Source organism: Mobula birostris, chromosome 6 (assembly GCF_030028105.1).
Source record: "Mobula birostris isolate sMobBir1 chromosome 6, sMobBir1.hap1, whole genome shotgun sequence".
NCBI lineage: Eukaryota > Metazoa > Chordata > Chondrichthyes > Myliobatiformes > Myliobatidae > Mobula > Mobula birostris.
In genome coordinates this window covers 169,542,145-169,566,598 of record NC_092375.1, presented here as the reverse complement: position 1 = coordinate 169,566,598, position 24,454 = coordinate 169,542,145, and the positions used below count along the sequence as shown (strand labels likewise).

The window sequence follows — 24,454 nt, the reverse complement described above, 5'->3', positions numbered from 1 at the left end:
TGGAGTCTTACTGGTGGGATCATTCAAAACAGATCTTTACAGACTTCTAAATATTAAGGGATATGGTGTTGAAGTAAAGAATTGTCATTGTTCAAGACAATGAGATTGTTGTGCTTCTCTGGTCTGTGCAAAACAGATATTTATAATGCATGCTGTATGGCTTAATCAAAAAATAAATAAATAAAAATTACCATATTTATGCAACAACTGACTTCGACAGTCCATAACATTCAAAGGCCACTGGCAGCCAGGGTGCAGCATTATTCACCTGCACGACAGCCGCCGGGAAGAAGCTGTCTTGGCTAAGATGCTTCTGTATTTCCTACCAGATGGCAGGAGATTGAACAGACGGTGTCTGGGACGGGATGAGCCTTTAATGATGTTACGAACACACTATGGGCATTGGCAGTCGTAGATTGTCTCCAGGTCTGGTAGTTGGGTCCCAATGATGTGCTAGGCTGTCCTAATCACCCATTGGAGTGCTTTGTGATCTGTCTTGCTGCAGCTAGAGTACCTCACTGTCATTCTGTATGTCAGTATTGCTCTCTGCTGGACAGCAATTTTTGAGGCAAATTAGCTCTCCTTAAGCACCGTGGGTAGTATAATTGCTCTTGTGCCTTCTCTACTACCATCTGCATGATGTCAATGAATGGCAAAATGGGCTGAAAGGCTTCTAAATCTTATATTTTAATTCCATGCAAATGAAAGTTAAATATCTTCTAATAATAGCCTTTAGCTCTCTCATTATTTCTGGAGGAAAAGTCAAACCAGAATAACTGAAATTATTCAGGATCTGTGGAGATTTTCTTAGGATATAGTGCAATGATACATATTGCTGAATTCTAAAAGCATCGTGATGCAGGTGTTAAATGGTTATGGAAAGTCACTGTTGTTGGTTCTTTAGCTAATATTATCCTCCTGCTGCTTCCTTCAGACCTGTATATTAATAGGAAGTTTAAAGATGAAGCCTCTGCAAGCCATCGGCACCCCTCTGATTCCTACGGTTCTAATGACCCTCTTTCTCCTATCAGCCACTTGGCCTCTAATGTTAAAACTGGCTTTGTCACCTCTGTAGCATGGGCAAGAGTTCTTCATTAAGTGTATTCCAGTGTTCACAGTTGTGTAAGTGCCAAACTTCTAAATTGTATCCTTGCATATAGGGCAGAACAATATCATTGTGATAGACTGCAAACTTCATCTTGGTACTTTCGACATTAAAGGAATTTTCAATGTAAGTTTTAGTTTTTGCCCTTACAATAATCCCTTCTTTTAGTAATTGGAAGTAGACAGGGTTTCAACCTCTCACTCAGCAAGACCAAGGAGCTGGTTATTGACTTCAGGAGAAAGAAATCGGACATCCATGAGCTAGTTCTCATCAAGGGATCAGAGATGGAGAGGGTCAGCAACTTTAAATTTCTCGGGTACATCAGTTGCGTGAACTTGTGTGGCCGTTGAACAGTACACTGTGCTTAGAGCAAAAAGTTTTGTAAAAAGGTGTGTGTTTTCAGTTGTGTGTGCATTTACTCTTAAAGCAGTGATTTTTGTCACTGATCGTTGACAAGAAATAGGTAATAAGAAAATCTAAAATTATTCTGCTCGCTGCTGTTTCAAGCATTCAGACTCGGAGATGCCAGAAGCGGCCAGGAGTGAAAATGAAATGGTTTCATTACTTTACTACAGAAATTTGAAGGTATCAACAGCCATCTTGAATGTTACAATTAAATGAAGAAAGATTTGGTGGATGCAATCATCAAAAGCATTGTATAAAGACAGTCTACTATCCACTTTAGGTGGCTCTGCTAAGTTTGGTTACTTACAGTTAATCAAAAGAACACAGCAACTTGTTGGTTGCCCATAATATCCAACGATGACAGCAAAACCTGTGCGGGAGAGAGTTTAAAGTGGAAAAGCTATTGTACTGGGACAGTTCCACTCACTCAACCTTGGATGTCTGGGTTCAGTGGTATGAGTTGTTACGTAACTGGCAACAAGGAATGTCAATCGAGACAGGTTATATAAAAACAACCAAACATTTACTGAACAAGTATAAACAATAAGAAAAAAAAAGGAAATCTTTAACTGGAGTTTAACAGGTACGCAGCGGTTCATCAACTCCATTGGGCTCTGGTTCTTAAAGCGTTAAATGCGAAAACAGTTCTTAAAGCGATACAGTCAGATATAGTTCTTAAAGCGATAACTTCGAAAGTCCGACAGAATTACACGTTCAATTGGGAGAGACTTCTCTGGAGAAGGATTTCTTCACAGACGCACCTTTACTGCTGGTTCGGTCCACAGGATTCCTGATGCCGAAAATAAACAGTTTAAATCAACTGTACTTAAATTCCTTAGAGAGAGAGAGCACCTTTTTGCGTGAACTCATTGCCCTTTTGCAAGAGTTATCTCGATGCAAGTTCTCTCCAACGAAGACTCAATAAGGTCGATTCTTTATTAAACTGCCAAGCGATGCTGAATTCTCTCGATCCTTCGATGAATTCTTCACTCTCCCTTCAAATGTCAGAATTGAGCAAATTGGCACTTCCAGCCACAAATTCCCAGTCCAATAATACAATAACTTGTGAGAGAACGCACCTTCCGTTTAAAAATGAAACTGCATCACAAAAACAAACACGCAACAGAAACAGAGGTACAACACCTTCTACCTGGAAATCTACAAACTCAAAATCCTACTGCATCACCTGGGTCGACCCTTATATAGTCTCGGGGCACATGTCACCATGTGACCTCACATCGGCAGGAAAATCACATCAGGTGACCTCCAAAAGACCATTACATCATTCTCACAAAAAAAAGCAGGTTTCCTTGAGCATGTAACACCTCCCTCCAAAAAAAAATTTGGTCTCTTGAAGAACAAAACTTTAACAATTTATACAAAAAAAAAACAAAGGTATAAAATTTACAAAATACACAATATATACAATCTTATCTTTCAGCCCTTTACAAACTAATGTACAGTAGGAGTGTTACAAATGATAAAATATCACTCCAAAAAAAACAAATTTTCATTGTACATTTAACATCTAGACAAACAATCAGCGATCACATTGTCTTTACCCTTAATATGAGTGATCAAAATATGGTACTTCTGTAATATTAAACTGGATTATTAAATTGGAGTTTAATTTCCTTAACCCTTTTCCTTAACAGTCACAGTAGCAACCTCTCTCTCATAATACGGTTTTATCATATTTATATGACACAGCTGTGTTGCCTTTCTCCTATCTGGGGTTTTTACCACATAATCCACCTCATTTATCTTAGATTTAATCTCATAAGGACCATGGAATTTGGCTTGTAATGGGTTTGTTTGCCCTGAGAAGAGAACCAACACCTTATCTCCAGACTTAAATGACCTCATCCTAGCTTCCTTATCATACCACGTCTTCATCTTCTCTTGAGCTAGCTTTAAATTTTCCTTGGCCAAGCTACAAGCTTTGTACAATCTCTCTTTAAATTTCAAAACATAATCTAACAAACTAGTGTGTCCTTCTTTATTAATCCACTGTTCCTTTAACAAAGCCAAAGGTCCTCGAACTCTATGTCCAAACACGTTTAAAAGGACTAAAACCTAATGATTCCTGTACTGCCTCCCTTACTGCAAAAAGTAGTAAATGTATACCTTCATCCCAATCCTTTTCATTTTCTACACAATATGTCCTAATCATAGTTTTTAGTGTAGAATGAAATCTGTCCAAGGCTCCTTGTGATTCTGGATGATAGGCTGAGGAAATAATCTGCTTTGCTCCCAGTTTATAAACTATCTGCTGAAACAACCCAGACATAAGATTACTACCTTGATCTGATTGTATTTCCTTAGGCCACCCAAAATAAGTGAAGAATTTCATAAGAGCTTTTGTCACAGTTTTAGCTGTTATATTCCTAAGAGGTACTGCCTCTGGAAACCTAGATGCTGTGCACATAATAGTTAATAAATATTGCTGTCCAGTTTTAGTTTTTGGCAAAGGACCTACACAGTCTACAATGATTCTTGAAAATGGCTCACCAAATACAGGAATTGGTTGCACTGGAGCCACTGGAGTAACCTGATTAGATTTACCAACAATTTGACATGTATGACACGTTCTACAAAATGTTGTCACATCTTGTCGTAAACTAGGCCAATAAAAATATTTAGAAACTTTGTTCATAGTTTTCTTTACCCCTAAATGACCCCCCACCCAAAGGAATACTATGAGCCATAGTCAAAATCTCATTCTGGTAAATTTTAGGAACAACAACCTGATGATTAACTTCCCATTCCTCACTAGCTTGAATTGTAGGCGATCTCCACTTTATCATTAATACCCCCATTTCAAATTAATATCCAACTGGTACTTTTTCAATTTCACTATCTGGAAGAGCTTGTTCTTTTAATTTAACTGTCTCAGGATCTCTACCTTGCTCTGCTATCATCTCCTTCCGAGATAAAGACACATCTTCCTGATCAGACTTACCATCAAAATCCTGATCAAATAAGGTAGGTAAGAAAGTTTCTGATACATCCTCAAAATTCGAATCTTGATTTGAACTGTCATGGGTAACAACCTCATCCTTTACATCAGTCTTTTTAGTCATAGCTGTTGTTACAACACAGGAAGAATCTATGTTAGAATCCCTCTGTGGTTCCTCAGAATTTGAATTTATTGTCAAATGCACTTCAGGAAAAACTTGTCCACCTGCTAAATCATTCCCTAACAAAAGAGAAACATTATTCACAGGTAAACTGGATTTTAGTCCTACTTTAACAACCCTTGTAACTAATCCTGACCTTAAATTTACTCTATGTAAATGTACTGGCATAAGGGCACTCTCTACTCCTCTTATATAATTTACCTCACCAATGTCAGACTCATCACTAAACCTTAGCACACTGTCTAATATTAGTGATTGTGAAGCTCCAGTATCTCTAAGTATCCTTATCGGTACTGCATTGGATCCTTCTTTCAAGGATACAAATCCTTCTGTTATAAAAGCCTCATATCCCTTCTTAACTTGGTCAGACTCTGACACATCTTCATTAATATTTTCTAAACCCTGTAGCTTTACAGGTTTTTCCATATGCTGCACACAAGCATCTGGGGCCACTTCTTTCTCTTTCCGTTTCAATCGGAAGCAATTAGCCACTACATGTCCAGGTTTCTTACAATAATTACGAATAATACCAAAATGTCTTTCCTACACAGGTCTCCCTTCATCCTTACTTTTCTCATCAACTTCAGATTTAATTTCTGATTTACCTTGACTCTCCGTGCTAGTTTTCTTTGTAAAAGTTTTACCTGGAGAAAATTCATTCTTGTGAATTAAAACATACTCATCAGCCAACTTAGCAATCTCCTGCAATGTAGCAGTGTCCCGTTCATTTAAGTATGTTCTCACTTCAACAGGAATGCTTCTTTTAAATTCCTCCTGCAAAATCAGCTCTTTCAATTTTTTATACTCCCCATTCACATTTTTAGAGGAAACCCATCTCTCAAAACACACAGATTTCTAACAGGCAAATACCACATGTTTTTTCCACCGATTTCTTTAAACTTCTAAATCTTTCTCTATACGCTTCCTGAACAATTTTGTATGCCTTTAATATATTCTGCTTAACAATATCATAATCCATTGTTCGTTCAGCATTTAAAGCCGTATAAACTTCTTGTGCCTTGCCTTTAATTACACTTGGTAATATCACTGCTCATTGGTCCTTCGGCCACTTTAAACTCAAAGCAACTGTTTTGAAATGTTCGAAATATGCATCCACATCAGCTTCATTAAATGGAGGAGCCAAAACAACCTCACGACTAGCAGTAAATTGTTTGATAGAACCAGAAGACTGATTCCCAGACCTTATTTTCTCCATCTCTAGCTCAAATTTCCTCTGGTTTTCAGCTTCTCTTTCTTTCATTTCCACTTTAAATCTTTCAAACTTTCACTGTTCAAGATGCAACTGCATTTCCAGATTACTCATTGGAAACTTCTCTAACACCCCCTCCTCAAAATATTCCAAATTAGTATAATGTTCAGCAATTTTCCTTTGTATGAAACCCTTGGTAGAATTTCTCGTAATTCCTTTAATATCCAAACTCTTAGCAATCTCCAATACCACAGGTTTTCTCGCATTCTCTAAAAATCCCGAGTCAGGCGTCTTCAAAAACCCGTCAATATCCATTGTTGCCGAATACAACACACACACCAATCAAACCAAAAAAAATCGAGTATTCCCTTTTACCAAATCAAAATGGTAATTACCAGCACTTAAACTCAAAATTGGAACATTTCCTGGCCGAGCCCCCACAAATTATGTTATGAATACCAATTGAGACAGGTTATATAAAAACAACCAAACATTTATTAAACACGTATAAACGATAAGAAACAAAAACAAAGGAAAACTTTAACCGGAGGTTAACAGGTATGCAGCCGTTCATCAACTCCACTCGGCTCTGGTTCTTAAAGCGTTAAATGTGAAAACAGTTCTTAAAGCGATACTGTCAGTTATAGTTCTTAAAGCAATACCTTCGAAAGTCCAACAGATTTACACGTTCAATTGGGAGAGACTTCTCTGGAGAAGGACTTCTTCACAGACGCACCTTTACTGCTGGTTCTGTCCACAGGATTCCCGATGCCTAAACGAAACAGTTTAAATCGACTGACTTTAAATTCCTTTAGAGAAAGAGAGAGAGAGCACCTTTTTGCATGAACTCATTGCCCTTTTGCAAGAGTTATCTCGATGCAGGTTCTCCCCAACGAAGACTCAATAAGGTTGATTCTTTATTAAACTGCCAAACGATGCCGACTTCTCTCGATCCCTCACTTCGATGAATTCTTCACTCTTCCTTCAAATGTCAGAATTGAGCAAATTGGCACTTCCAGCCACAAATTCCCAGTCCAATAATACAATAACTTGTAAGAGAACGCACCTTCCATTTTAAAAATGAAACTGCGTCACAAAAACAAACACGCAACAGAAACGTAGACACAACACGTTCTACCTGGAAATCTACAAACTCAAAATCCTACTGCGTCACCTGGGTCGACCCTTATATAGTCACGGGGCACATGTCATCACCTGACCTCACATCGGCTGGAAAATCACATCAGGTGACCTCCAAAAGACCATTACATCATTCTTACAAAAAAAAACAGATCTCCTTGAGCATGTAACAGAGTATTCATTACAAAGTGGGGTCTGCCTTGGTTACTGAGGATAACCATGACGACTTCTGTGTCTTGTCATGCCCTTTGCTTGCCACAAAGTGCTGCAAAACCACCTCCTTGGCCATTGGATCTCAATGTTATTCTCATCTGCCACATGCTCGGACAGGCATGTCCCTGTCTCATCAGAATATAAGGCCCACCGGCTGCCCTCACTTGGTTCAGCCCATTTGTTGAGTGGTGTACCGGGGTATGGCTGCTGCCCCAAGTAAACAAATACTTGGAGCCACAGGCGAGAGCTGAGTGTCCGGTGGGGATCGAGGTTGAGTGGGCTGCACCAGAATGGACGCAACAAGCCCAGAGGTGTTACCCCTCCCTGGACACCCCATGCACAACAGCGTACACTGAATTCCTCTGTCAATAACTAAAGGGAACTAATATAGTCCTCTAGAAGCATTGGTAGTGTTCTTATTTGTTCTGTATTTCGCTTAAATACATAATCTGTTACTCAGTTAAATGGTAGCTTGTCTTTTTTTTTATATCTTTAAATATTTCCATGAAACTTTGCCTAATTAGGGCAGCTGCTTCATTGGGCCCAAATGTACTGGTCACAATGTGTCCCAATTAACTGGATTTAACACAAGTTCAAGTGCATTTGTACAGTCTTAACTTTACAGAAGGATTACAGGCCACCGAACGATCTGAGGAATAACAAGTAGTTTTGGACTGCAGTCAGAACATGCTGACTCCTGCTGCAGCACCAGCACTGATACCTGGATTTAGCCCATTGCCTACTGGAGCTGTAACAGGCTGCTGAGTCTTCTCCCGGATAAACCTGGTGTGATCAAGTCCAAATAAATGGGAGAAACCAGCCTGGGGTAAAAGATACGTTGAGCTGTTCTCCCCCATTTATTTGAAATTGTTTTCAAATGTTTTTATTGTGAAGCAACATCAGCTTAACCACAACCAACAATGTCCTAAAGTACAATGGTCCTTTTTTCTTTTCTTTCTTATAACAACATAATGAAAGTCAAATGTATAGTAAACAAGCAAAAAGCAAGGGAAACCCTACCACCCCGTCTCCTTTCCCCTTCCCAGCCCTACCCTCCCGTATGTGCTGTTTAGATCCTACCACCCCCCACACACTTAGTTCAGCTGTGGGTCTCTTCTAAATGTAACAGTAATAGTTTCAAATTCCTTGAGTCTGTCCTTGATAACGTATCTTATCCTCTCTAGATGCAGAGTATCCATTAATGCAGCCAGCCATTGTCTGAGTGATGGAATTCCCTCCTTTTTTCAGAACATCTGTATGAGTTTCTTTCCATTAAGTATGCCATAGGTCAGGAGTTGTTGCTGGGTAGCCTGGAATTTATTTGACCTCGCAGAAGTTCCAAGCATTATTAAAATGAAGTCTGGTATTATCTGAACCTTTAGTACCTTCGATAGGACCTCAAATATTTGCTTCCAATACTCTTGTATCCAGGGACATAAAGCATAACTATGTAACAAATTTGCCTCCGAGGACTTGTATTTCTCACACACTGGGGACACCTCTGGGAATATTTTATAAATCCTTACTTTTGAGTAATGTAGTCTGTGTAGGATTTTAAATTGTATTAAACAATGCCTGGCATTGATGGAACAGGAGTTAACATACTCCAAAGCCTCATTCCATATAACCTCCTCTATCTCTGTACCCAAATCCTTTTCCCACTCTTTTTTAATATCATCCATTATTTAAAATTGTTTAAAGATTTAAACTACTTTTGAAGATTTACTTTACACTATTAACTAATTTTGATCAATCTTGAGTCAGACATTGAGCTTTCACAGATTGTGATCCTGGAGGAGAGGTTTCAGCACCTCTCTAAACCATCCCATGAGCTTATCTTCTGCTGGCAACCATTCTGCTCCACTCTGCCACACTGAGGAGCTGGGATCTCAGTGGAGAGCTGCTCTCAAGTTGAGGGTGGATGAAACTGCATAGCCTGGGAAGGGGAATTACCATCTTGGGGCGGTGAAAAACCTACCTCAATATACTGGCTATTCAGGATAGACATAAAACTCGTGACAAATTAAGATTATTCTTTAACCAGTTTGATTTGACAGACTGTTGACAATGTGGAATAATTTGGTCTCTGTAGTTGGTAGGGTTTGTTTTGGTTGTCAGTCATCCTGTGCTAAATGGATTAATCAAAAGTTTTAATTGTAACAGATTCCAAGGTGTGATTCTTAAGAAAAAACTACACTTATACAAAATGACTGTAATTATAAAGTTATCTATGGTTTAACAACTTTATTTTTACAAAATACTTGTATGTACCTATTGTAAAATGTTTCAGAAAACGTAAATTAAACATTGAGATGACATAAGTGAATGCAATTTGAAAACAATATATAAAAAATATAATGGAAAAACAGGCAACATCTCTGGAAAGAGAAATAAAAATAAAAAATGCCATCAATGCTGCCTGACCCTGCTGAGTGCTTCCTGTAATTTCTGGTTTTGTATCCAATTTCCTACCCTTTTCATGCACCATTGAGCTTTAGGAATAGGGTGTTCTGGCAAAGGAATGGGAGACTAAGGAAATGCAGGGGGCAGGGTTTCAGGAGATCTGGGGAATGTATCACCTGTACAAAAAGAATGGGTTACTCGGAAACTGATGGTGGGGTGGGGCGGCCATATCCTCGCAACCAGATTTGCTAGAGCTGTTGGGGAGGGTTTAAACTAGTTTGGCAGAGGGATGGGAACCAGAGTGATACAGATAGTTGCAGTATGTAGAGACTCCATGAGGAAGGATAGGCAGTTGCTAGGGCAAAACTGCAGTCAGTGGGATAGGTTAGAGTGTGTCTTTTAATGCAAGAGTTTCAGGAACAAGGGTGATGAACTTAGAACATGGGTCAGTGCATGGAACTACAATGTTGTGATCGTGACAGAGACTTGGCTGTGACAAGGGCAGGATGTTCGTGGGCTTTAGATTTTTCAAAGGGAACAGGGAGGGAGGTAAAAGGTCAGGGAGTAGCATTGCTAATTGGGGTAGCATCACAGCTGCAGAAAGGAAGGATGTAGTGGAGATTGTCTACCGGTTGGTGGTGGAAGGTCAGAAACGGGGTGGGGGGGGGGGCGATCACTCTATTATGAGTATTCTATACAATCCCCCAACAGCAACAGAGACACTGGGGAATAGATCAGGAGGCAAAGCTGCAGAATCTATTGTGTTTACTGTAAAAATTGTGATGTCTTATGATTATAATCCAAAATAATTCAACCCCACAGAATATGTTCTGTCCATTGTGACTGAAAGTGAAAAGGTGGTGGATGTTGGAAATGTGAAAATAAAATGCTGGCAGCACGGAGCAGGTCAGGTGCCATCAATGGAAATAGGAACAGTGTTAATCTCCCAGGTCTTCCAGTTCTGACTTGGAACATCATTACTGGGCCTTTTTCTGTAGATGTTGTGTTAACTGTAATTTATCAGTCAGTTGCTTTCTTGTTTGCTCCAAGGTCCAGTCCCATTTCCAGAGGTTAATGTGTAAACTAAATAGACCTATCCAAAAATGTATGTATAAATATATATGTCAATCTACTGAGAGAGTACTACATTATTAACAGTGCAGTGTTATGCTGAAGGCTTGTTTGCTTGCTCAAGTGGAGTTAAAAGATTCCATGCTGCTCATTTAGAGTCACAGAGTCATAGAAAGGTACAGCAATGAAGCAGGCCTTTCAGCCCATCTAGTCTATGCTGAACCATTTAAACTGTCTATCATGCTGAACCAGGACCATATCCCTACCATCTATGTACCTCTCCAAACTTCTCCTAAATGTTGAGATTGAGCTTGCACCACTTGCACTATCAGCTTGTTCCACACTCTCACAACCCTCTGAGTGAAGACATTTCAACTCCTGTTCCCCTTAAACTTCTCACCTTTCACCTTTAACACATGACCTCCAGTTGAGATCCATAGAACCATAGAACCATAGAAACTACAGCACAGAAACAGGCCCTTTGGCCCTTCTTGGCTGTGCCGAACCATTTTCTGCCTAGTCCCACTGACCTGCACACGGACCATATCCATCCATACACCTCCCATCCATGTATCTGTCCAATTTATTCTTAAATGTTAAAAAAGAACCTGCATTTACCACCTCGTCTGGCAGCTCATTCCATACTCCCACCACTCTCTGTGTGAAGAAGCCCCCCCTAATGTTCCCTTTAAACTTTTCCCCCCTCACCCTTAACCCATGTCCTCTGGTTTTTTTCTTCCCTTGCCTCAGTGGAAAAAGCCTACTTGCATTCACTCTATCTATACCCATCATAATTTTATATACCTCTATCAAATCTCCCCTCATTCTTCTACGCTCCAAGGAATAAAGTCCTAACCTATTCAACCTTTCTCTGTAACTGAGTTTCTCAAGTCCCGGCAACATCCTTGTAAACCTTCTCTGCACTCTTTCAACCTTATTTATATCCTTCCTGTAATTTGGTGACCAAAACTGAACACAATGCTCCAGATTCGGCCTCACGAATGCCTTATACAACCTCATCATAACATTCCAGCTCTTATACTCAATACTTTGATTAATAAAGGCCAATGTACCAAAAGCTCTCTTTACGACCCTATCTACCTGTGACGACACTTTTAGGGAATTTTGTATCTGTATTCCCAGATCCCTCTGTTCCACTGCACTCCTCAGTGCCTTACCATTAACCCTGTATGTTCTACCTTGGTTTGTCCTTCCAACGTGCAATACCTCACACTTGTCAGTATTAAACTCCATCTGCCATTTTTCAGCCCATTTTTCCAGCTGGTCCAAGTCCCTCTGCAGGCTCTGAAAACCTTCCTCACTGTCTACTACACCTCCAATCTTTGTATCATCAGCAAACTTGCTGATCCAATTTACCACATTATCATCCAGATCATTGATATAGATGACAAATAACAATGGACCCAGCACTGATCCCTGTGGCACACCACTAGTCACAGGCCTCCACTCAGAGAAGCAATTCTCTACCACCACTCTCTGGCTTCTTCCATTGAGTCAATGTCTAATCCAATTTACCACCTCTCCATGTATACCTAGCGACTGAATTTTCCTAACTAACCTCCCATGCGGGACCTTGTCAAAGGTCTTACTGAAGTCCATGTAGACAATATCCACTGCCTTCCCTTCATCCACTTTCCTGGTAACTTCCTCGAAAAACTCCAACAGATTGGTCAAACATGACCTACCACGCACAAAGCCATGTTGACTCTCCCTAATAAGCCCCTGTCTATCCAAATGCTTGTAGATTCTGTCTCTTAGTACTCCCTCCAATAGCTTACCTACTACTGACGTTAAACTCACCGGCCTATAATTTCCCGGATTACTTTTCGATCCTTTTTTAAACAACAGAACAACATGAGCCACTCTCCAATCATCCGGCACTTCACCCGTAGACAGCGACATTTTAAATATTTCTGCCAGGGCCACCGCAATTTCAACACTAGATCCTCAGTTCCACCCAACCTCAGTGAAAAAAACCTGCTTGCATTTACTGTATCTATGCGCCTCATAATATTGTATACCTCTATCAAATCTCTCCTTAATCTTCTCCGTTCCAAGGAATAAAGTCCTAACCTATTCAATCTTCCCATATAACTCAGGTCCTCCAGATCTGGCAACATTTGAAAGGAGCTAATGATCGAGACTGTACGGTTTAACTGAACAATTTGTAGCCTTCTGCAATCAACACGAAGTTTAATAATTTTAGATAATTGGTCTTCAAGTCAATATTCAACATTAATATACAGAGTTTTTCTTTTTATTTTCACCAATGCAGGTTGTTGGAGCCTGTTGTGCATAATTTAGAGTTGCTACAGTTCCTTCATTACAACACCACTTCATCGAGGTTCATTTGCTTCAAACCATTTTCAGGTGTTCTGAACTCAGTGTGAGATGTCCTGTATGAATGCAAGTTTCCTTTTCCTAACAAAGCAATTGCTGTTGGATTATAGCTTTCTTACCGTAAAGAAATGTCTCCTTACACCTAGAGCGTACTCAAATATATAAAGAGCGAGTTGATGGCTTGAATTTTCTACTTTTTACTAGGTTCCATCTCAAAACATACTTCGAGCTGGAAAGATTTTACGAAACGCAATACTGGCTCAAGCTCCTCACATGATAAGAGATCGGAAATACCACCTGAAAACGTACAAGTGAGTGCGGTACAGCAGGATTGTGATGTTTATTTTGGTCATTCTTTAGAATAAAGCTTTCTTTACAGTTTTTCTGGCTGGTTAGAAATGAGTACTGCCAATAGAAAAAATGATTAAACCATCTTTGAAAAGATGAGTGTAATGGAGCATCACCAGTTCTCATCTCTTCAATTTCCATCCTATGCTCCTTCAGTCCTTCATTTACAGGGAATCATCTGAGCTCTGTTGGGTGGCTCCTAGAGAGTGAGGGAGTGTTTGTGTCCTTTTTTGAAAGACTGGTGAATTTTGGTCTGAGTTGAATTGACTTTATTACTTACATCCTTCATATACAAGTAAAAATCTTTATGTTACATCTCCATCTAAATATGCAATGTGCAATTTATAGTAATTCATAATAAATGGTATGTACAACAGGACAGCCAATATAACATAGAAATACAGTTGTATCAGCATGAATTAAGCAGTCTGATGGCCTGGTGGAAGAAGCTGTTCCGGAGCCTGTTGATCCTGGCTTTTATGCTGTGGTACCATTTCCCGGATGGTAGCAGCTGGAACAGTTTGTGATTGGGGTGACTCAGGTCCCCAATGATCCTTCAGGCCCTCTTTACACATCTGTTTTTGTAAATGTCTGAATCATGGGAAGTTAACATCTACAGATGCACTGGGCTGCCCGCACCACTCTCTGCAGGGTCCTGCGGTTGAGGGAGGTACAGTTCCCATACCAGGCAGTGATACAGCCAGTCAGGATGCTCACAATTGTGCCCCTATAGAAAATTCTTAGGATTTGGGGGCCCATACCAAACTTCTTCAACCGTCTGATGTGAAAGAGGCACCGTTGTGCCTTTTTCACCACACAGCCATTATGTACAGACCACATGAGTTACTCATTGATGAGCAACTTAAAGCTGTTCACCCTCTCAACCCCAGATCCATTGATGTCAATAGGGGTTAGCCTGTTTCCATTCCTCTTGTAGTCCACAACCAGCTCCTTTGTTTTTGTGACATTGAGGGAGAGGTTATTTTCTTGACACCACTGTGTCAGGGTGATGACTTCTTCTCTGTAGGTTGCCTCATTATTATTTGAGATTAAGCCAATCAGTGTAGTATCATCAGCAAACGTAGTTAGCAGATTGGAGCTGTGGGTGGTGACACAGTCACGGGTATACAGAGGGTAAAGGAGGGGACTTAGGACACAGCCCTGAGGGGCTCCTGCATTGAGGGGCAGAGGTGAGGGCAATCTGACAGAAAGTCCAGGATCCAGCTACACAAGGCAGGGTCTGCTTGTTCTCTTGATTATAAGCTAATGGATGGACACAAAACTGCATATAAGGATGGGAGATTTTCAAAGAATGAAAAAGTGAATTCATCTTTTTCTTTGAGAGCTGTGTTCTTTGATGACCTCTCTTCAGATTATACATTTGAGATTAGTTTTTTTTTTACTTTTACTTTATACTTTATTGCCGCCAAACAATTGATACTAGAGCGTACAATCATCACAGCGATATTTGATTCTGTTCTTCGTGCTCCCTGGAGTACAAATTGATAGTAAATATTAAAAATTTATAAATAGAAAATAGAAAAATGGAAAGTAAGGTAGTGCAAAAAAACCGAGAGGCAGGTCCGGATATTTGGAGGGAATGGCCCAGATCCGGGTCAGGATCCGTTCAGCAGTCTTATCACAGTTGGAAAGAAGCTGTTCCCAAATCTGGCTGTACGAGTCTTCAAGCTCCTGAGCCTTCTCCCGGAGGGAAGAGGGACAAAAAGTGTGTTGGCTGGGTGGGTCGTGTCCTTGATTATCCTGGCAGCACTGCTCCGACAGCGTGTGGTGTAAAGTGAGTCCAAGGATGGAAGATTGGTTTGTGTGATGTGCTGGGCTGTGTTCACGATCTTCTGCAGCTTCTTCTGGTCTTGGACAGGACAACTTCCATACCAGGTTGTGATGCACCCCAGAAGAATGCTTTCTACAGTGCATCTATAAAAATTAGCGAAGGTTTTAGGGGACAGGGAAGGGTTTAATCAACATAATCAGATTGACAGGTTATCAGTTTACCATTATGTAAAACCTCCTGCTTGGGAGGTTGGTCAAGAAGGTTTAGTCACTTGGCATTCAAGCTAAGGTAGTGAATTGGATTAGACATTGTGTTTGTGGGAGAAGCCAGAGAGTGGTAGTAAATGGTTGCTTCTCTGACTGGAGGCCTGTGACTAGTGGGGTGCCACAGGGATCAGTAGCTGTATGTCATCTATATCAACAATGTGGATGATAACGTGGTTAACTGGATCAGCAAATTTGCGGATGACACCAAGACTGGGGGTGTAGTGGACAGCGAGGAAAATGCTCATGGCTTGCAGCAAGATCTGGACCAGCTTGACCAGACTGCAGCTGTAGATAGTCAGGATTCCAACCACCTTGAAAAGGAAAGAAAAGGTATTAAATGAGAAGAAGTTAAACTGTTTTGCAGATGAACTGGAAGAAGTTGCCCAAGTTCACAAAAAGCTTTGGCGCCATCTTCAGCTCCTGTCACTCCTTCCAATGTGGTTATGGTCCTGGTGCAGGTTGATGGGAATCGGCCGTTTAAATGGTTCAGCATGGACTAGGTGGGTCAAAGGACCTGTTTCTGTGCTGTAGTTTTCTATGACTTTATGACTCTTTGACTCTGTAATAGAGAACATTACCCACGTTCCAGTGTTCTGGTTGTCTTGATGTTCTGAATTTAGCCATGGACCCTATTCTTCTACTATTGCTCCACCTCTTCATGACATAAGTTTTTGAAAAATCAACGTCTGCCCTAAGTTACATGCTTCATATCTATTGATATTAATACTACATTTCCATGAAACTAATTACATCTGTGGAATTAAGCTCAGTGAAACCTGGTCAGACTCAATGACTTAGAAACAGCTTCTTCCCCTCCATCATCAGATTTCTGAATGGTCCACGAACCCAAGAACCTCATTATTCCCTTTATTTTGCACAAGAAATTATTAGAAAACATTACTTAGAAAAAGAAACAAAATTTAGAAACTTCCACTGTAACCAAGTATTTGTTTTGAATAAAATTCTGTCACATATTTTAAAAACAGAGATTCATTCTTGAGAGCTGAAATCTCAGTTAAATGGATCAAGGGGCAAATGAAAGCCAGAAGCAAGCACAATATCATCATCATCAGTGCTTTTTAAGCTTACCATACCTCTATGTTGTCAGAAAATGTTGTGAAGGTTAATAGTGACGATTGGTTCTGCAGAAAGATAATTAAATGCCTTAGTATTGTTTCTGTCAGTGCACTTTGCCAATTCTACTTCAGCAAGCACTGAAGAATGAGATTTATACAAAGTGCATTTGAAGTGTTGCATTGTTTTAAAATTCAGGTCCGGATAATCACTTGAAGTGATTTTTGTGGTAAGCTCAGATTGCGACTGCTGTAGTTTGATATTTATTTGCACAATTGTTAATTCTACGTTGGAGCATCAGCTCATGCATTCGGTTGATGTTGATGCCATTTACCTCGTTCTTTAACCAGGCCAATTTATAGTGCTTGAAACTTGAAAAGAAAAGCTAACAAACTTTTACTGAATTAAAATGGGGTATTGCAAGAATAAAGCCACATTGCTTACAACTTTTTCCAATGCAGGGTTCCCAGGCTTTTTTATGCCCTGGACCAATACTATTAAGCAAAGTGTCTGTGGACCCCAGGGTGGGAACCCCTGTAATGTAATATCTTAGACCTATTTTGACTGAATCTTAATTCTGGAAAAATAAAACATTTTAATTCCAATGTACTGCTGAAAATAACTTATTTTAAAATGCTCTTTGCACCTAGACAATGCTGTGTTGGCACAGAGTTAGTGGACTGGATGATTCAGCAGACAGCATGTGTCCATTCTCGTGCACAGGCTGTGGGCATGTGGCAAGTTCTTCTTGAGGAAGGAGTCCTAAACCATGGTAAAAATTGTGTTTTAACAATCACTGTGTCTTCAAAGAATTACACCAAATCAATTACTAGCCACTTCTTTTACTGATAGTGGCTTTTATGAAGTGTAATATCAAAGGTAAAATTAAAAATGGAATTAAAAATAGATATGTTAAATAAATATGAACTTTAAAGAATAATTAAAACTTAATAATAAAATAATAAAAACTTTAGTTGAATCTATTCAAAATGCGAAAATTGAAATTATGGCACAAAATCTGGAAATGTTGACAAGTGTTTGCTTTGATAAACCTTTGACAAAATGTGCAGTATCACTTGGCAAGCTTATTGGATACAGAATTAAGAACTAAACAGACTGATATGGTTTCTTTCCAAAGTTTCAGATTTCCCCTGACACCCATCCTAGCTCTGCATAAAAATAATCCTAATTCTGCTCTTGTGTTTCATTGGCAAATGTGAGCTTGTTGCTTCAGAGTGCCATGGATATACTATTTATTTGAGAGTAGATTTTGGGTCATACTTGACATCAGAGGATGTGTAGATTGGAGAAAAGTTCACAGGGTCTTCCTATATTCAGAATTCAAGGATGAACGGGGGCCCAGTATCTCCCTGTTTATTTGCTTTAGAAGAACACCAGGACCTCAGTTGGTGGAGGCATCTTGAATCAGGGGACCAACCTTTCTGTGCATCGATATATGCTGTGCAAGACATATGCTTCTGATAGAGCACAAATCTGAAGCTTTTCCACTAAGTAGTTTGATTGTTGAAGCTAACACAGTGGGTGAGATTAGATGTACTCCAAAATAATCTTTGTAACTGTGACTTGTAGTTCCTTGTGATGCAGAAATATACAAACTCTTACACATGAATGAAAACTGGGGATATATTAAGTGAAAGGCATTGAACATGTTGGCGGGGGGGGGGGGAAGGTTAAGATTGATTTAGCAAAATTACTGGGCACTTTCTTGACCATATACAGTAATTGCAGAAAAACAATTTTAAAGCAAATTTTAACCTAAATAACGAAGACAGTGGAATGAATTTTTGAAGGTGTCATATTGAAGCTGCATATTATACTACAAGAAAACTGCACTTTGTGAAATGTTTGGTTATTAGCACAAAAACACTGTAACCTACCACTGTAAAGCACTGGTGTCATTTAAATGTGTAAATCAATGCTGTCTTAGCGGATCAGGAGCACAATTTCCAGGACAAGTACCTGTTCTATCGTTTCCTGGATGATGAAAAGGAGGATGCCCGTGCACCCACAGATGAAGAGAAGAAAGAATGTGAGGAGGAGCTGCAGGAAACAATGCTTCTGCTTTCACAGATTGGACCGGATGCCCACATGAGAATGATTTTAAGAAAACCGTGAGTAAGATGATATGCTAACTTGCATCGTGTAAGTTAGAAGATTATCTTTCATTAATTTTTGTTAACTTATGCTGTCCTGGTCAGTTCATTGTATAATATTTCAAATCAATGCTGTTATATCATTTATAGATATTAAATCAACCCTACATGACAACTTTATCCACATTGGACCTTCATCATTGGAGAGACCAAGATGGTAGTTCCTTGGTTCACTGATTGTCAAATTATACAGCGCCTTGAAAAAGTATTCAGCCCCCACAACTATTTTCACATTTTACTGTCTCATTTTCTAAATTTAAAATATATTGAAGTAAGATTTTTTGAGCTAATCTACAAAACATTGTGTATAATGTCAAATCAAAAGAAAAACGTACTAAAAATTAAAATCCAAAGAAGTATTCATCCACTCTGTAATTATTACACTAACTTTCCTCAGGTACAATACTGTATGATACCTTACCAACTCACCCAATTTTTGATAGAAAAATTGGAGAATCACCTCAATAAATAACCTCTCTCTCTATAAGGTCCAACAGTATGATAGATTTTCAACAGACCAGAGCAAAATGAAGACAAAAGAGCATCCAGGCAAGTCATGGAAATCACAATAAAGAAGCACAAATCTGGGGAAGGAGAAACGACCACCTCAAAGACACTGAACATACCTCGGAGCTCAGGGAAATCCATCAGGAAACAATGGGAAAAATATGAAACCTGTCTGAGAAAAGCATATCCTTGCCTGTAAAGACTTTGCAAAGCATCACTTAGAAGATACTGTAAAGGTGTAAAGAAGGTCTTGTGGTCGAATGAGACTAAAATGAAATTTTTTGGCCTCATCACTAAGTGGTACGTGTGGCGCAAATCTAAAACTGCACATCAGCCAGGTAACAGTGTCTCTACTGTAAAGTATGGTGGAGGTAGCATCAGGCTATGGGGATGCTTTTCAGCAGCAGGGACCGGAAATCTGGTCAGGATTGATGGGAAGATTAATGCTGCTAAATACAAAGAGATCCTGGATTTAAAAAAACCTGCTAGCCTCTGCCAGAAAGCTTAATCTGGAAAGGAAATTCATACTTCAGCAGGACAACAACCCAAAGCACAGTGCCAAAGCAATCATGGAGTGGCTTCAAATGAAGAAAACTGATATCCTTGAGTGGCCCAGTCAGAGTCCTGACCTTAACTCGATCGAACGTCTCTGGCAAGACTTCAAGATTGCTGTCAATGCCACTCCCCAACTAACCTGGCACAGCTTGAGCAATTTTGCAGGGAGGAATGGGCAAATCTTGCCCCATCATGTTATGCAAAGCTGATAGAGACTTATCCAAAAAGATCTCTGGCTGTAATAACTGTGAGTGGTGGCTTAACTAAGTACTGAGCAAACAGGGATGAATTCTTTTGAGCTGCTGGCATTTCATCTTTTGAAGTTTTAGTCTTTCATGCTTTACGATTTTTTCCTGGGGCTCTACTGTGGAAAAAGAGCATGTGATTCACAAATAAAAAATCTCAGTTAAATTGATCAAAATCCCTGGTTGCAATATTGAATTATATGAACGAAGGGGTGGGGGCTGAATACTTTTACAAGGCATTGTACATCCAACTTGCCATCTAAGTTTCTTCTTTAGCCTTCCATCTTTATTCCAGTGAGTCTTTGCAGTCAGAAATATAAACTAGTGCTACCTTAATAAATCATGTAACACAGTAATATTGCTCTGCTTTTATGTTTTAATGTATAGCATATGTGTTCAAGGTCAGCCAAGGCAAGTTTAGTAAGATCATTGAAGTTAATAAAAAAAAAAGCCAGTTCTTTCCTCAGATGGCTCTCTAATTTTGAGGGGGCAAGAACAGTAGGAAATCTTCTACTAGCATGCGTACTAAGACTCCTTACTGACTGATGTGATTTTGGAGACACTTACTCAGTTATTTTTATTGTTTATGTGTAATTCACAGGCCAAACCAGAGGACCGTTGATGATCTAGAAATTATATATGAAGAGTTGTTGCATATCAAAGCCTTATTACAATTTTCTACCGCAGTAAGCCTCTTTTCTCTGATTTCATTAATGAAAGGTTTTAATGCTGTGCAACTAGTACTTAATTGGGCATGTGTTTTAGAACTTGCAAGTAACTACTTACAGTTTAACTTTGTTTAGGGTCAATTTGACTTGTGCTGAACACATACACCATCTCAAATCATGTACATGTTGAGCAAGGTTACTGAGGCTGAGGCCTCTGTCGGTCAGAGTTGAACATGGGTGTTGCATCCTAGCTGTCTAGATACGCAAGCTAAGGTAGCACAAAATGGAGACCAAGCTGATGCTCATGTAGCAAGCTCTCTGTCTCCACACATCTGATGAATCCAAAGGAACGGCAGAGACCGATACAGCACCAGTAGCATCATAGGAGTTGCCAATCAGCATTGAACTGAATGTAGCTCTGTCTTAGGGACTCCAGCTCTGGATCTTTCCCCTAGGGTTTACTCCCAAAGCCTTGCCCATGAGTGGGTATAGCCGCAAGGCAGCGGAGGTTTGAGATCAGAGTTCCCTGACTTGCCAACCAGGGTTGAGGAGACCCATATGCCTTAAGCGACTGGTTTTAAGGCACCAGCAACTCCTCTTTGCCCCTTCTTCTGTCAGTAGAAGGTGGGCTTAGTAGCTGACCCTCACGTGAAGGTCAGGAGCTGGACTTGGTTGTCAGAGGCTATTTGCAGTGCACGACATTAGGAGCATTTAATAAATTACTTCATTAATATACTCTCAGCAAATAATTATCACTGTCCACCATGGCCAGTTTCCCATTTGTTTGATACTTCCAAGCACCATGGTAATATATTGTCTTTCCTGTATAAATATTCATGTTTGTCTGTCTTTGCTCCCTTTCCTCAGTCTGTTACGGAGAAGGGGGCTGCATTCCTGGCCTGACCTATCGAACATTTGGTGGGCTGTTTTTACTTATTCAAGGTCCAGCAATGATTCTAAATATTTCCATTTCAGTCAGTGTGAAGTGAGTGGAACTGGAACCTTTCTCACTCAGGCTAATGTCCATTTCCTAGTTCCCAACTTCCATTTCCAGAACCTGTATCTGGAACCAATGGTACTGTATATACCGGCTATATTTTCTGGAAAAGATCAACATGAGGATTGTTGCTAGATGTTTGTTCCATTCCATTTCATAGCAAGTACGTTTCAGGCATGATGACTTCCAGGTTTCTAGGTGTATGTAATTTTGTTTTAGTTGGGAATGCAGTTTAGTTACTTCTGCTCCAGGAAGTTATGTAATTTCACCCTGTGGATCGGGTTGAAGTTTTCATGTATGACATTATTGTACACCATTGCCCAACATCCAAGAAAGGCAATGGGGATAATCCTGGGAATTGTAGACTAGTGAATCTTGCTTCAGTGGTGGGCTAACTATTGTAGAGGGTTCTTAGAGACAGGATTTATGAACATTTGGAGAAACATTGTCAGTGTTGATTTGTGAGGGACAGGTGGTGCCTCACAAGCCTTATAGAGATTTTTGAGGATGTGACAAAGCAGTGGCGCTGGTAGAGACAGATACACTAGAGACATTTGAAGGACTCTTTGATAGGCGGAAAGATGAAAGAAAAATGGAGGGTTATGGAGGGAAGGATTAGCTTGATCTTGAAGTAGATGAAAAGGCCAACTCGATGTGGTGGGGCTGAAGAGCCTGTTCTGTGCTGTACTATGTCCTATGGCCTATGTTCAAAGATCCAGCCTCTGTGCTCTTGAATTTTTCATTGGCAGCATTTCTCCTGTTTTTATCCTCTACAACACACTTGCACACTGGCCCTTAAATTCTGCCACGTCCAAGACTATCTAAGTGCCTTACAGAACGCCCATTCCATAGCAATATCATAGCTTTCTCACTGCGAACAAAATCACAAGATGCTTAATTGTATCAGTTTCTCAAATATTAAAATATTCTATAAAAATGAGATTTATTTTCATTTTAAAGCTGTATTTTAAACCTACTTACCAAGTCTAGGAATATTGTTAAGTGTGACTAAAGATATTATTGAAAACGATTGTCATTATAATAAATCCAGCCAATAAAGCTTTCTTTTAAAACATATTTTTCATTGTTTTCAAGGTGAAACGAGAACTTGCAGGTGTTTTGGTATTTGAATCTCATGCAAAAGCAGGGACAGTTTGTAAGTATTGAACCAACCTAACAGATTCAAGGAAATTTTATTTGGAAATATTAGAATTGTTTATGCATGGAAAGTTGAAAAAAGTTATTACGAATTGCTGGGTATGATGTTGTGCCCATCACTGAATCATGGCTGAAGGATTATCGTAGTCGGGAGCTGAATGTCCAAGGTTACATATTGTATCGGAGGGATAGGAAAGTAGGCAGAGGGGGTGGCGTGGCTCTGCTGGTAAAGAATGGCATCAAATCAGTAGAAAGATGGGACATGGGATCAGAAGATGTTGAATCCTTGTGGGTTGAGTTAAGAAACTGCAGGGGTAAAAGGACCTGCAGTTATATACAGGCCTCCCAACAGTAGCTGGGATGTAGATCACAGATTACAATGGGAAATAGAAAAGGTGTGTCAAAAGGGCAATGTTATGGTAGTCATGGGAGATTTTAACATACAGGTCAATTGAGAAAATCAGGTTGGAAATGGATCTCAGGAGAGTGAGTTTGTTAAATGCCTACGAGATGGGTTTTTTTTTAGAGAACTTTGTCACGGAGCCTGCTTAGGGAATCAGCTATATTTGACTGGCTGTTATGCAATGAACTGGAGGTGATTAGAGAGCTTATGATAAAAGAACCCTTAGGAGGCATTGATCACTATATGATTTGAGTTCAACTTGAAATTTGATAAGGAGAAAGAAAAGTCAGGCATAGCAGTATTTCAGTGGAGTAAAGGAAATTGCAGTGCTATGAGAGGGGAGTTGGCCAAAGTAAATTGGAAGAAGGTGCAGGCAGGGATGTTAGCAGAGCAGCAATGCTGTGTTTTTCTGGGAAAAATGAGGAAGGTGCAGGATAGATGTAATCCAAGACAAAGAAATACTCAAATGGCAAAACTGTACAACCATGGCTGACAAGGGAAGTCAAAGCTAATGTAAAAGCAAAAGAGAGAGCATACAACAAAGCAAAAATTAGTGGTAAGACAGAGGATTTGGAAGCTTTTAAAAACCAGCAGAGCAACTAAAAGAATCATTATGAGGGAAAAGATGAAACATGAAAGCAAGCTAGCAAACAATATCAGAGTGGATAGTAAAAGCTTCCTCAAGAATGTAAAAATAAGAGAGATAAGAGTGGATATAGGAACACTAGAAAATGAGGCTGAAGAAAGAATAACGGAGGACAGGGAGTTGGCAGATGAACTAAAGGGGTATTTTCCATCAGTCTTCACTGTGGAAGACTCTAGCAGTGTTCCAGATGTTGAAGGGTGTGAGGGAAGACTGTAGTTGATATTACAAGGCAGAAAGTGCTCAAAAAGCTGAAAGACCTAAAAGTACATAAGTCACCCAGACCAGATGAACTGCACCCTTGGGTTCTGAAAGAGGTAGCGGTAGAAATAGTTGAGGCATTAGTAGTGATCTTTCAAAAATCATTGAACTCTGGCATGGTGCCAGAGGACTGGAAAATTGTAAATGTCAATCCACTCCTTAAGAAAGGAGAAAGGCAGCAGAAAGGAAATTAGCCTGACCTCAGTGGTTGGGAAGATGTTGGAGTCAATAGTTTAAGGACGAGGTTATGGAGTACTTGGTGACACAGAACAAGATAGGACAAAGTCAGCATAGTTTCCTTCAGGGAAAATCTTG

At 39.8% G+C, this 24,454-nt stretch overlaps 1 protein-coding gene across 11 annotated transcripts in view; it reads left to right on the top strand.

The window, feature by feature from the left end:
• rapgef4a (Rap guanine nucleotide exchange factor 4a) overlaps positions 1-24,454 on the top strand; it is a 304,993-nt gene that overhangs the window by 193,796 nt on the left and 86,743 nt on the right. For all 11 annotated transcript variants that reach the window (XM_072261862.1, XM_072261861.1, XM_072261860.1 and 8 more), the window contains 5 exons: positions 13,253-13,359; positions 17,179-17,300; positions 18,477-18,660; positions 20,611-20,695; positions 22,770-22,830. In XM_072261862.1, the coding sequence (XP_072117963.1) occupies positions 13,253-13,359; positions 17,179-17,300; positions 18,477-18,660; positions 20,611-20,695; positions 22,770-22,830 (559 nt within the window). The remainder of the gene's footprint in view (positions 1-13,252; positions 13,360-17,178; positions 17,301-18,476; positions 18,661-20,610; positions 20,696-22,769; positions 22,831-24,454) is intronic.